We start from the raw sequence: 15244 nt of genomic DNA, 5'->3' as shown, positions 1-15244 counted from the left end.
AAACAACCATGACTGACTGTGGCTTGTAATCACAAAAAGTGTACCATGAGTTGAAGTCATATGGTGTAAAGCTTTAAACAAATCAACGACATCGAAGTGGACTGAAGATCCAGCGGCGCATGGTGTATTTATATACGAGAGCCAGTCCTAGAGTGTGTGCGAGACACATAATTAACATTTAGTGGCTGGCATTGTGGCATAATGATCAAAGGGCCCCGACACGGGTGAGTAAAGGCGAGGTATTAAACCTGGAACAAATCCAGACAGGCACCAAAGGCAGGGAGCGTCTCACAAGATCACAGCCTATCAAAGTGTCATATTTAGCCACGACCCCTGGCTGGGAATAGTGTGCTGCAGACAGTTATTAGCTTTGGAGCGGGGCCAATGGTCTGTGCAGGGGCTACAGTACCGAGAGGAAGAGAGAGCGGTCAGGTGAAAAATACCCACTGCATTCAGGCCGCTTTGCTTGCTGATCTCTATAAGCACGCATATTTTATGTCTTTCTGGAAATGAATGTGTGGAATCTTATGCTATATTATTGGAGTCGCACTTTACTGCACTATAGCGTGTGTAGGAGGCTGGACATGGCATGGTGACACAATGTGACACCTGTTATTAATGGTGTTACATGCAAAGACATGATTAGCATGAAGCATGAAGCCAAATCATTTCCCAGTAGAGTTTGTATGAAATATTTCACGCCTCCCCCTTAAGAATTATCCAGTTCTATTCCAACTTTTAGTGATGGCTTTATCAGTTTGTTGCTGAAGCAAGATCTGGCCTTAATAACTAAAAACGCCAGCAATGTTGAAAACCCCTCAGCCGTCATGTTGTTAAATGAATAATATGTGGCTTGTTTTGGCATGCTAATTTTTACCATCAGCGGTGAAACGCTCATTCGGAGTGTCCTAATGTGGGCCGTTTATTTGGAGAAATGTGGCTTTTTAGCAGACTTGTTTGGAAACTTTCTCGTGTTGTTGTATTTTTAATGATGCCATACAACAACAGCAGTCATTGGATTTACTGTGGGCAGTGAGAATCATGTCCCAAACTCCAAATTAGTGCACACAACATTGTGAAAATTGGATTCTATTTATGTGGAAACATGGCTAAAAATAAGGTTAGCTTGTGTGTGAGTTTTTCACTATTGGGTCAATCCAGCCCACAAAACACAATTAAGCCTGATGTGCATTGGCTACAAAAGGTGAACACAATGTTTTCACTGACATGTGGACATATAAGGCATAACTGCTGCTATTTATTTGCTATTTTGTGATGAGTGAATGAAGCGTAGATATAGGCGGAATGCAACATCACAACCACAACAGCAATGGCCTGACTGTGTGATCCAAACAAACCAGATAGAACTACGCGGTTTGTAGAGATGGGGGTGAAAAAACACCAGCACAGAATGAAATGACTAAAAACAGCTGCTCACCTGTGTATTTGCATAGACACATTTTCCTTTATGATGAACACTTGTAATTACTAAGCATGCTTGTCTGACACGCTCTTATTAGAGAAACCCGCTCCCCATTGTGAGAGATTACAAGGGCCGCTTTTAATTAGAACTTCAGTGGCTGTAGCCTATAGCTATTTTAATACACAAGTTAATAGCAACGGGTAATCACTTTAGGCCTTCGACGGGATACAGTAGATGTAGTACAGCAATACCCTAAGCATTTGACTGGAAATGATAAGGTAGCTGGTTCGAGCCCAGCCTGAGCACATATGGTAATGGTGTCTCTGGGTAAGACACTGGAATGTCAATGTGTTCCCTTTTTTTAATAGCATGTCAATTGATTTATTCAATTACAGGTCATTTTATATGTAATTTTTATAATCACTATTAATATTTGAGCATAAAACCCTCTCATTTAAAACATTTGTGCAAACCAACTATTTTCATTGAGCGCTTACAATTGTAATTGGAAATGCAAGTGCTGTGTCTTTCAGGCAATTTGTCCGTGAGATTCATATGAATTGACAATAAAATCTTTTGAATCTTTGAATCTTGAGATGCAGGAGTGCGTCAAAGCATATGCGGTTTATTTGTGATTAATCCACGTGTTCTTCATCTTTTGACTAATCTTAGGTAAAAGCATTGACAGCTTTGACAACCTAAGAAGAAAAAATATATTTGTGGAAACTAACGGGTTGCTAGCGAGGAAGTTGTGCTAATAAGCTTGTCCATGTGAAGAATCTTCAAAATGTAAAGTTAGGGATGAGTTTGTACCACATCTATTTCTCCCTCTTTTATTGCTTGTAAACAAATAAAAACCCCAAAAGGTTAGGCTACAGGGTTTTTAAGCCTCATTGCCTACTCCGGTCACAGAATTGTGGCTGCTGCAATCGAAAATGTGTCTGGCGTCAAAAACAACAAAAGGCAAAAACATCAAAACTATCCGACTGTTTTCTAACAAAAAAGGGAGTGGCCGAAAGACCAAAAAGAGAAAGATGAAGTATATTTAAAACACAGCGTTTTTGCATCTAAAATGGGACAATGTCAGTGTGCAGGGGATTTGAAAGCTGCTGACGGTCTCATATGGGGAGATCTAGGGAGACAACAAAAGGCGTGATGTGCAGTTTCCGAGAGATCCCACAGTGATGCAGATGTGCTGTGAGGAATTATTGATACGCACAAATAAATCATAATCTCAGATCGTCTGCAGTTTATGACTCTGCATTGTGAAGACGGATTAGCACGCGGCACGCATCCAAAGAACAAGCACATTTATTATTATGCGAGACCCTAATTGTAAGATGAACTAATCTGTCTATTTATCGGAGCTTTGCCATTTGTTATTGTCTAAAAGTTTCATAAAATTACATTAACATTTACCGGGTTTTACTTCTAATTATTTCCTAATTACTGCCATCTACATGCTATTTTTTCTATTAACTCAGTACAAAGGAAGTTCAATAAACAATTTGTTTTGCTTTTGTTGGAACTGGATATTAATCATGTTTTAATACTGAGGTGAATTAATTGAAGTTGTAAATAACAACTTAAAAGTTGCACATTGAGTTCTGTAGTTTGGAGTAATAAAGGGACATTTGTGTTCATTATTTGAAAGTCCAGGCGTCGGTATTATTATTTCAACGCATCATCATTGCTATCTTACACTTTGTTGGTTATGGCTTATTAAATATTTCCCTTGGCCTTCCCTCATTTTGCTTTTCGTTGCTCTGTGAAGCTGTGCTACAGGTAGATAGCTGAGGAGAGTGCTTTCTGTTTACATAGGGCCACGAGGGGAGCTTGGAGTAAATTTGAGGAGCATTAAACTATTTTAGCAATATACTGTATAGTACAGGGGTGATCCTCAAGAGAACATGTCTTTTATTCTTCACATTTTATTACTTAAAGCAGTACTAAGTAACTTGTTTACCTTAATAAATCCTTTCCGTAGTCCCTCCGGGGGAAATACAAGTGTTAATAGGATGATTGGCGGGGTCTTTCATCTCCCCCTGGTGTCTCTGGCCAGAAAACCACCATTGCCTCCGGGTCGGAGGCGCAATACACACTAATAGAATCACGAAGAAGAAGCTAACAGGCTAACGGGCAAAGCTAACTGCGGGCTAGCACCACTTTAGCAGTATTTACAGCCACGTTTGAGTGAAAAAAACAATCTCCATTGTGTACTTGGATGTATAATATCCCTCTCTCCCTTTGTCTTTTCTGTCAGCGTAGTATTTACTCTCACGGACAATTGATGAGTAAAAAAACGTAACATGCTATGACACCTGCAGTGGTGCTTATGGCCCCTAGGGGCATGAGTTACTTAGTATTGCTGAACTCATTGAAAAAAACAAAAACCTACCTTGACTTGTCCGACGTAAGCGTGGTCCTGCTCCTCCGTGACAGTGAGGTTGACAGGCAGTGACAAGTCGAACAGAGGGTCGTTGTCATTCACGTCTTGTACTGCGATGTTCACTGTGGCAGTAGACGTCTGCAAACACACAATTCTGTGTACCATTATACAGGCAACGTTTGTCTACGAGGCTTTCAGTTCCTAGCATAGTACCAAGTTTGCTTTGCAGGTTCTTATACCACAATATCAGGCTCGATATTTGGGTTGCAGCATGTGGCTGATGGCTCTACATTGCTTGATAGGCAATTCATCCACTATTGGAAAAACTGTCAGAAATGTTTTTTATTTATATATTTGACCTTCATTTTACAAGGAAATGAATGGTCATTTCCAGGGGAGTCTTGGCCCTAGAGGGTGACCTATCATACATATTTTTAGTGGTAGGGGAAACCAGAGTACCCGGAGGAAACCTATACACACGGAAAAGACATGCGAGCTCCACACAGAAAGGCCCCCGTCCAGGTGAGTGAACCCAGGACCATCCAGCTGTGAGACACGAGCGCTAACAAAACATTAAAATAAAAATAATGGTAGGGAAACCATGAGTACTTAAAAGACATCAACACAAAATGAGAACCTCTTAGATGGATGCAGGGTTGCAAGAGCGGTCAAACACACTCGAGAGCATCTGCAAATCTGATATACAGCGCACCTGTATTTTTCAATGCATTTACATTTTCCTCTGATGACTGAGAACTTTCCCTGCTCTCACGCAAAAGGAGTAGCACTGATGGTCTTAAAACAGCGAAACAAAAAAGATCCATGTTTTTTAACGTTGCAAATGATAAAGTGCAGTTGACAAAGATGGATCCATTGGGGTAAAACAATAAATATATAGAGACATACAATATGAACAACCATTGGATAAGTACACACCAATTTATATAAAAGGGTACAATACTGCATCACTCTCTTTGATCTCTGATACTTCTGCTGTATTTTGGTATAAACTGACTTCTATTCATTCCATTGTTCCATCTCAAAGTGAAGTATTTGCAGCAAAATCACATCCTTAACATTACACTACCATATGGCAAAGGGTTCAAGGCTTTTCAAGTCACTTTGGCTGCTCTTTAGGCGCAGGTTGAACCGAACAACAGGAGGTCGCAGACATCTTTATGTTGATTTTAATGAGAGCATACGCCACACAGAGACAGATAGATTGAAGAGTTGATGAAACGCGGGGAGAGAACGGCCAGGAATTTAATAAATCACAATGGAATGATGGTTAGTGAAGTGTGGAGGGCTATTAAAATAATAGCGCTGATGCAAGTAAGCTGAGGATGAGATAGTTAACAAAACAGTTTATCTGAAGTGGATGCCAATATGTAAAGCACAGTGCACCTGTAATCATGATTAGAAAAACTAATAAAACAGAAACATTGCACTTCTCACAGCTCTTCCACAGTGTGTTTCACATCTAGACTGACTCAGTTGACTGTTGCCAGGACGATAACGAAGTTCATGAAGTATGCAAATGCTCACTTCCCTGGTGTCAAAGGACAGTTCAGAGGGGGAGCCCATGTCATAACGTTTAAACTTCAGTTGAAAAGCCAGTGCCTGTACAAAAACATCATAAAGTTAGCATTACGACTCGAGAAAAATAGAAACGGCGCTTTATGTCAACAGGAATTCTTCAGACTTTGCAGCTATTATCTTAGAGGCTGCCAAAATAGTCCTTTGTCACTATGCTTGAGTAAATCCTATCCTTCCACATATAAGGCCAAGCCCACTCAACCGAGCCTCCCTGTCCCCAAAGCATCGTGCAGGGCCTCCAATGCATCCAAAAACCTCCTTATGAGCATTGATTTTGTCAGTATTTCAAATCCGTGTTGCCAGGGCTGGTCAGGGTTTTGCATGGCACTCTTTGTTTCATCTATGATGCAAAAAAATTGCCCAGGAAGTAACGAGATTACTCAAAACTGCAGGAATAAATTCAAACACCACTCCAGGTATGCTTCTAATGAGAACCAGCGGTGGCTAAAAGCTCATAAAAATTGCTAATGCATGTGTCCCCTTTTAGGCTCTTCGGGAAAATAGAAATAAACATAAAGATGACAAAAACTGAAGATGCTTTTTGGGTGTAGCAAGTTAAACAATGGCTCAGCACAAATTCCGTGCAACTAAACTGACACAACGGAGGTGCTGGTAATTGCCCCTGATGACGCCATTCCATCCCAGTGTACAGAAATCTCTTACAGCCCATACTTCGAGGGCCCTGTCATGTTTATGAGGCTGAAACTCAGCCCGGGACAGATCAATAGGCAGGTAATTAGCAGTGGATCAGCTGAGATTAGGGTCGTTCAGACTGGAACTTCAGTGTGATTTAGGTCTTGAGGACTTAGCATTTCAAAGATGTTTACCTACAGGTGAGTATAGCTGTTAATAGAGGGGAGGGACTAAGCCAAGCTGAACTCCTCCCTGTGGTTTTTATCTGGTCTTCATCTTCACTTCAACTACAGAGTACAGAAGATGACTCAAGAACCTTCACTGAAGATGGACGCCTGTATGAGAGCCTACACAGACTTAGAACAATTGTGCCCGGAGATGGTCTTGAAATGATTATCCACGCCTTTCTGTTTTCTCGTTTAGACTACTGCAACAGCTTATTTTCTTTAGCTGTCTCGACTTCATTGGCTCCCAGGCACTTTTAGTTTCAAAAATCCTGTTGCTGACCTTCAGAGCCTTGCATGGTCAGGCTCCCCCCTACTTGTTGTGTCCTTATACCCCCTCTCGGAGGCTGAGGTCTCTGGATCAGAACCTTCTCATGGTCCCTCATACTCACTTCAGGACCAGAGGGGATCGCTCCACCAATGGCGGACGCGCTGACGCTCTGATACAAACTTACTTGCGCTTACTTGTCTCTATTGATGAAGAGGAAACTGAAAATTTGTTTTATTTTTTATTTTTATTTTTTTTATTTATGTTGCAAGTCAAATGGTCTACACACAACATGTTTTTCCTTTTTTTTTTTTCCTTTATTACCCGTTCCCTCCACCCTGTTCACAGAAAACTGAAATTAAAACAACTATAACACAACAACACTGTATAGACAGATTGAGAAATAATAAGAATAAATAAATAAAAAAATAGAAATAATTTAAAAAAATCATCAACAATAACAATGACAATAACATCTGAAAGGCCTAGTTTTCAAACATGTATATGTAGATAAGTAAATTTGGAAAAATTTAGGAAATAATGTGAAAATTTGGGGCAGATTGGGGTAAAAATTGGGGAATGTAACGTGAGAAAATGTGAAGATATGTAGGGGAAAAAATATATATATTCTGAGTTACCGACTTACTTACTTACTAACAAGTATTCTAGTTGATTGAGGGCAGCCAGTGATAAAGATGCCTTATGTTCATATCAATTCACTGGCAACTGTTCAAACAAATACACTTTTATCACCAACAAGACCTACCCTGTGATAAAAGTGCACCTTACTGCATATGAACTGTGTCTCCTTAACCCGACCGCTCTGTACCCAGCAGCTATACACTTTAAACAAGAAAAACATCCAAGCATGTTTTTATCATACCAAGCCAACACGCGGACACCACGACAACAAAAAAAGAGCTTCATTTACAAAACCCAGCGATCTAATACAGCAATTTACACCAGCGCTTCGTCGCCGGTCGCAAACTTTTTGAATGCTTCCTCCCACAATGCCGCGCGGTACAGTAGAGCAGGCGGTTTTGTAGGGCTCTCATACTGTGGCAGTATGATGGATTCACCGGCCAAATAGCCAATTAGGCACTTTGTAGTCTGACACTCTCACAACAGGACATTTAATAATGGGGGACAGCGCTGTGTGTGTGTGCGCGAGCACGCGCGCATATGGAGACAACCCAAGGCCTTTGGAGTGATGCTGATTAATGGGCCTATGTGAGCCAACTACACCCAATCTTCTACAGCCTTTCTATTCCCGCGCTTTCTCTCTGCGCCTCATAGCATCCTCCCATACACTCTTTTTTTTTTTTTTTTTTTACAGTACGTGGCAAAAGTTTTAGTGAGGTGTGGGTAGCTATGACTAACTTTAATATATAGACCTATTTTCAGCGTTGAGATTTTTCACTAATTTAACGTAAGGTCAGTATTTGAGCGAATATCCATCCAAGATTTTCCGATTTGTGGATCGAGATGGGAAACGTATCGCATTATATCTGTCAAAAGTACAGGTTGCACCACAGATTGGTGGCCCGTTATTGTCCCGCGACCCTCTTTTGAGTCCTGACCCACCAGCTGAGAAACCCTGCATTACATAGAGCCTGTCAAATATGGGCTTAATTTATGAATGGAAGGCTTTTTTGAAGATCTATAAATTGTTTTCAGTGGAGTGCTTCTATTAATGACTTTTGTTTCTTTTCGCGCACCTTTCTCTGTTCCTCACCCCATCAAAAAAAAAAAAAAGCAGACTTTTGCACTGTACCCCATGGGGCGTCAAGCAGAAAAATGATACTCTTTTAGCCCATTTCTCAACTCATAGAGCTCTGGGCAGAGAGATAATGCGCTAATTGTCAGGGTCCGGAGAGCAATTGACTAAGTATCCGTATGTCAAAGACGTTTTAAAATTGCATATGAGCGTGCGCTACAGTAGTTACGGTAATAAGGATCTCATTTGCAGCTCGCTCTTCTTCTCTCTTCCTCCCACTCTCTGCCCTACAGCGCTGAAATGCGCCAGGCTGTTTGTTAAGGAAGGTCACCAGATTTAAATAAGGCTTTTCAGGGCACACTTCAACTTCACCTTTTCTTTAATTGACACGAAGAGGAACCGGGTCAGACAGAAGACGCCTTTGAAGTGCACAGACCATGCAGGATATTAGAGCATGAGAAGGCAGCGGAGATATTAAACTGGGCCTAGAAGTGGCTGAGTAACTTTTAGAATATTTAAAGCAGGTTTTCGAGGGACTCACACTGAAGTGCATTAGAGTTCTGAAAACTTTTCACATAAATATTTAAAAGCACACTACAGAAGATTTGTGGTTTATGTTGCTATAACACAAGAATGATAGAACTCGATCAACACCTTCTGTGGATCATCAGCCGGGGCCTTATTTGAAAGGTGTAGTTAGCATTGGGTTATTGGTCTGCTTAATACAGTATGTTTTATAATGAAGCAAATTATGTTTTTATTCAACATCACCATTTTTTCCAGCTTTACTAGCGTGTATATCACAAAGATAATAAAAAACTTCAAAGAAATGTCACCTTGGGAAATCATCAAGGAGAGAAAAGAGAGAAGGTACAAAGTGAATATGAAGCTGTTAAAAATAAAGGTTCAAAATGCTGTATCGAGACATTCATCAGAGAAGGTTAGAAAATTAGCTAAGGAAGACATTACTTTTTCTGTGTAATGTTACCCAAGATACTTTCAGAATTCCTCCTGAGGGTCCGAGGGATCCGTAAGGGCTGAGCACATATACATTTCTGTGCCAGCAATTATAAGCTACTCTACACATATTGTAAGAGCCATGCTTGTATGCAGTTGATTTCTGGCCAGAGTAGCAGTTCATAGTTGGATACCCAACCATGCCAGGAAAAAGTCGTTTTCCAGAGAAAAGAAATGTGCGAATGTGGGTGTGCGCGTGTGCATTCATGACCATTTTTTCCCTACCCAACAGACCAGGCAGCTGACATGGATCCCTTTGCCAATCAGCTGAGTGATAGTAACATTGCCTCGCACTGCACAGCATCAAACGCACCAGATGGCTCACAATTAAATTTCAACGCGAGATATTAAGTTGCGTAGTATTGACTTTCTTGTTTTAATTAGCCCTTTGCAAACATTAAAACCTACTTCAACACATCTCCCCCTGGCGGGGTCTCCTGACAGCATGCACCACATAAGAAAATCCACTCCTAATGATGCAGTTCTCCAAAAGAGTGCTGCACATGGCCCTATAAGTCATAGAGGAGAGTGGTGGTGGTGATGGCAGTGGCGGTGGGGAGTGCTGAGGGGCTATTGGGGCTCCAGCCGCAGCAGCCACTGGTCTCATTTGACTTTCATGCCAAAAGAATGGTACATTTGACTTTTAAAGCAGGAAGAGGAGAGAGAGGCCAGAGCTCTACAGAGACACACAGAGTGACCTGTTATGAGAGAGCAGAGGCCACACACAGCTCAATCTCACCACAGCCAAAAGCAAGAGGGGAATTACACTGTGGGTTCAAACAAGTCCTGCTATGTTAATATGGTACCAGAATTTTGAAAACACTATGTCAAATTTATGAAACATAAGGACTGCTGCCATAGCAATTACCATTTCATAACAAATGATCCTTTATTTACATGGACACAACTCCAAGAGATGGCTATCATGCAAATAAAAAGAAACAGAATAAAATAAAGCAGGCCAGAGGGTCAAAAATGATACTTCTTTAGAAAATAGAGCTGACACGCATTCAAATACTTATAAATGATACCAACACTAAACAACCATGAAGTTCCATGGTCTACAAATTCCAAAAATGTGATTATCTTTTTTTTCAGCCTCATTTAGACAAATTGGATAAAAGCGATCCAACTATTCTCTGTGCATCACTGCTGGGAGCGTCAATAGAGCAAATCACAAAAAGCCAAAATGCAGGGAACAAAGGTTAAATCATTTAAAAATATGATGGATTTGGAAACACAATGTGCTCAATAACAACGAATCGTACATGCCAAGCGGATAATCGCAAATGAAAGAATGGCCCGAAAGAACAAGTGATTGCTGTTTTCATGCAATGGCTGGACATAATGTATAATGATGCCCACACATGATGCACTATAGGTTCCAGCATGACTCCTACTCAAGAGCATCTCCCCTGTAATCACCAGCGCAGAGGCAGAGCGAGGAAATGGCTCGATCTTGATGTGTGCTTGTCACAAAGACACAGATACTGTAATCCAGGACACGGTAATGATAGTGCAAGCTGAAGCTTTCTCTGCCGTCTCCGTCCTCTGTCCATAGTTTACATCCACTGAGCAGGGAAGTCACAATTTTGACAAGAATTTGGAAGCTCATCTGTTGTGCAGATGTTAAATAGCATTGCTTTGAGAAAAATAGAAAGGGCGTGTTTGGCACGCGTTCTCCGACTCGTGTGCATGTTTTAGGTTGATAAAGGAAAACCCACAGACATGTAGAGAAGTTGCAAATCCCACATGGTTAAGGACCCAAACCTCAGGGCCAACAGTGCTAACCATTCAGTCACATGCACGCAGATTTCATCATGTGTTGTGTAGTAAGCTGTTACCGTAATAGCAGCGGTGGTACTATTCAGCGTTCAGTGTGCACATCAATATGCAAATGCACGTTCCTTGATGCCTCTAAGTGCTATTGCAATCCAATTGAATCAGAATTTCCTGAAATACCCTCCCTCCCTCACAGAATGCCGCAGATGTTGTCTATGGCACTTGACGGTCTGGCTGCAGTCTGTCTCGCGGAGTCCACTCGTGCTGCGTGTTGCTCCACTGGGAGCGCGGCACAAGTGGACTCAAATGAGCAGTTAGCATTGGCATTGTGCTGCAGCTTACCCCATCTGGCCATCCATCTGAGGCTGTAACCACCAGGGTATAGTGGTCCACCGTCTCCCGATCCAGAGGCTTGTCCAGCACCAAATAACCTGTCCTGAAAACAAAGAACGGGAAGAGAAATTGCTTAAGGTCTCTCGCATTTTCACGTATTCTGGATTTTATGGACTAATCGTTGGGCATTATAAGTAATCTATGCATCTCCGGTGTTGAGTTGCCATAACATTGAGATATACTGTAATATATGCCAGCAACAGCCAAAGCAAGCGATGTTTGCAGTAAATGAATGAAAACACACCTCTGTAACTGATGATTAAATATAATTATGTAGCAATTCAAATAAGGTTGACTTTACACAGTGTAGATAGATCTAATATAATCTGCCCCATTCATGTGCTTCTGTTTTATTTGTCCACACAAAGTAACAGAGGGACAATAGAAGTCTTTAGTGTGCATAAAACTGGGCATTTGTCTTTGTGTGAACCACTCTAGAGAGAACATATGCCCATTCAGATAACGCTGTGTAAAGGCCGTAGCACCCACACGTGTAGTTTATCTATCATAATGGATAACACAGCACCTCGCTAACAGTCATATTGGGATTTCCTTTTCGGTTCATTTTTCACACAAGCAGAGGCGATTCTTCAGATGCTACTGTAGGGGTACTACTACTAATACTACGACTACTACTATGTGTAACTGATTATTATTGGAATGTGCGCTGTTAATGTGCGCTGCATATTCCAATTGCATCGGTTTATTATCTCTTTTTAATAATAATAATGAAAACATTAACAACAATGGCTTACACTTGTGTTGTGCTTTACAAGCTTGTATTACCAAGTTTCTCAAATCGCCACACTGTAATTATCATTCATTCAATAGTAATAGTAACAGTAACATAAATGATGTAATAAACTAGCCAAAATATGTTTAATTAAGCTAATGTTTTTACGTTCAAATTGTTAACCCTCAGTTGGCCTTGAAGCAAATTTCCAACAAGTATTGAAAGGAGCTCATAAAAAATATATACATATGTGAATAAGTCCTAATATGCATCATAAATAAACCAAAACCAAAATGTGAATATATTTTTCATCGTACTAATTCATGAGTATCTTTGGATCCTTGTTTTTACCCTATTTACCCTGTCATTCCTCCTCAGGGATGAGTTCATAAGCTTCACAACAGAGTGAATCACGGTAATGGTAACCACAACTAACCTTCACAATGCATCAAAATTCTTTCTAATTACATGCACAACGCACATACTGAAGGGCAAACAAATGTCATTCCACAAGGATGGGGCCTGTAAGTTTACTACATTTTATTTGTCCTTGGGAAATGTGTCATCTGCATTTGACATACTCCTCAATTGACTCTGTGCATAACTTCAAATCAAAACAACACCGCCCAAGAAATGACTTCCTGTTTCAATCCTTGCCTGGCCTGCCAGACACTTCTCCTTTCTGTTCAAAACAAGAACCGTCTGGGCAGGTCCTCGCAGCCAGTCATTTCAGGATTTTACCCACATCGGTCCAATATATCCACATCGGTCCGATATATCTATAAAAAAGCATGTAGTTTGACAGGCCAGGCAATTTCAATCCAGCACGCCAAAATTAAAGCACACAGCTCGTCTCATCGATTAGTTCAGCAGGTACTTTCAACATTAAAGAATATAATTAAATACACACATTTTAAAGGAATAGGCCACCGTTTTTAAATACTGAGATATGCTCTTACCTCACTTTAGCCAAGTTAATATATCCCCGTCTGGTCTTTGTCCGTGCGCTCTGCCAGGCAAACGGAGCACATACGCAGCCTCTCCCACATGTCACATAGCTCCAAAAAAGCTCACGATAGAAGCTACCAAGCTCTTCCACGTGTTCCCTATTTAAATAAAGTTACGTGAAGTGTTTTCATGCGAAGTATATTTACACAGAAATGGAACGTGTCGATTTTATAAGCAGATAAAAAGGGGGACTATATTGTGAGGCGTAATGATACGAGGAGTAAAACGTCCGCGCAGTAACTCCTAAAGGTTATTGACGGAAGTGAGCGGGGGAAGTCTTTAGGAGTTAAAATCGACATGCTACATTTCTGTGTAAATATACTTCGCATGAAAACACTTCACGTAACTTTATTTAAATAGGGAACACGTGGAAGAGCTTGGTAGCTTCTATCGTGAGCTTTTTTGGAGCTATGTGACATGTGGGAGAGGCTGCGGATGTGCTCCGTTTGCCTGACAGAGCGCACGGACAAAGACCAGACGGGGATATGTTAACTTGGCTAAAGTGAGGTAAGAGCATATCTCAGTATTTAAAAACGGTGGCCTATTCCTTTAAGTGTTGTCTGTTAAGGGTTAGGCAGAAAGAAAGTTGAACTAATGAATAAGATGGTGCTTTTATTTTGGTGTGCTGGATCGAAACAGGAAGTCACTTCATGGGCGGAGTTGTTATGATTTGAAGTTATGCACAAAGTCAATTCTGAACTGGATAACCAATAACGTGGAAGATTAGTCTATTGTGCATGTCTTACTTTGATCAGGGAAAACCACCCAGGCAGACGGAAGTACACGCACAATAATCCGCCTGGCCCAGATGCAGCCGCCGCGCCGCTTCGTATAGATCAATGCAGGTGCGGTAAGCTTCGAACATTGTCCATGTGGGCCCTTTGTGTTTTTACTGAATTTATATTATTCTTTATATGCAACAATGTATGTTCAATGGTCACCTGATAAAACCTCAAATGTGATTCTCAAAAAAAAAAAGCACAAAGCCTTTGTGTTTCATATTGTCCTAATACACAAGAATAGCAGCAGAAAATCAAGATCACATTTGTGCCAAAGTTATCCAATAGCTCAAAGCCATTGTTCACCCGACCGCACTGTTCTCATGCTGGGCTATTTTTCCTCTGCTGCCTGATGAGCGTATGCCAGCTCCGCACTACAAACGCGCAGCAGACTGAAGCATGCCTGGGTGCTCTGCCACTGAACTGGTGAGGTGTTTGAAACAGTGGAATCTGGCACAGAAACAATGACAAGCGGAATAGAGCCGTGCCAAAATGAGCGCGCACGGGGGGCAAGAGCGCACATGTGCAGAGAGGAGCGGGGATTAGCTTATTCCTGAGGTGGGACTCGTAAGAAACGGACAGTGCTGACAGTCTCTGCCAAAGCGGAGGAAATGTTACATAAAAAGAGTTTTGCAAAGATACTATTTTCCTTTTTTTTTTCCCCTGGTGTGTGGCAGCAGTGGCGAGTTCGATTTTCAGACAATGTGGGCCTTTCTATATGTGGACTTTATGTTCTCCCTGTGTCAGGGTTGGTTGTTGGCTGTTTGAACTCAATATTTTTTCACTCTTTGTAGAGGTTTTCTGTCAAACTATAACTCAGAGTTAGCCATGAGTTTGTAGCATGGAGTTCACGTTAGCATTATGGTTAGCATTTTCTGTTATTTAAGGGGTGCTGAACCACTTTGTTCCTCTCCAAGTCTCTGTATCTTTATTTGGTAGAGAATAAATCCAAAATTCAGCCTTTGTTAAAGTACTCCCACTACTCCTGAACCATCGGGTGGAAAAAGTGGTGCTAAGACATTTTATTCACATTTTATTGTAGTCATCCGATAATAAGTAGTATTTCAAAATGTAATTTTATCCTTTGGGAATATGGAATTTTAACATCATTCACTTAGTCCTTCTCAGAAACAAGCTTCAAAAGAAAATTCTCTGCAACGATTTCTTGAACAACAACAACGCTCCAATATTTCAGACTTCTTTTTTCTCACAACACAGGCAAACGTTCTGCTGATGGTCATAAATACATAATTAATGAGCAATAAATGGAAAAACAATGACA

General features: G+C 40.9%; 1 protein-coding gene across 1 annotated transcript in view; it reads right to left on the bottom strand.

The window, feature by feature from the left end:
* Window positions 1–15244, bottom strand: part of LOC306978896 (protocadherin-15-like) — a 227941-nt gene that overhangs the window by 82338 nt on the left and 130359 nt on the right. The window contains exons 19-20 of the mRNA XM_079577603.1: window positions 11392–11485; window positions 3822–3950 (exon numbers count right to left, since the gene is read on the bottom strand). Coding sequence (XP_079433729.1) covers window positions 3822–3950; window positions 11392–11485 — 223 coding nt within the window. The remainder of the gene's footprint in view (window positions 1–3821; window positions 3951–11391; window positions 11486–15244) is intronic.

The sequence above is a fragment of the Gobius niger genome (assembly GCF_951799975.1).
Source record: "Gobius niger genome assembly, chromosome: 19".
Classification (NCBI taxonomy): Eukaryota; Metazoa; Chordata; class Actinopteri; order Gobiiformes; family Gobiidae; genus Gobius; species Gobius niger.
Note: the sequence above shows the minus strand (reverse complement) of the source record. Positions and strands in the feature narration are given on the sequence as shown.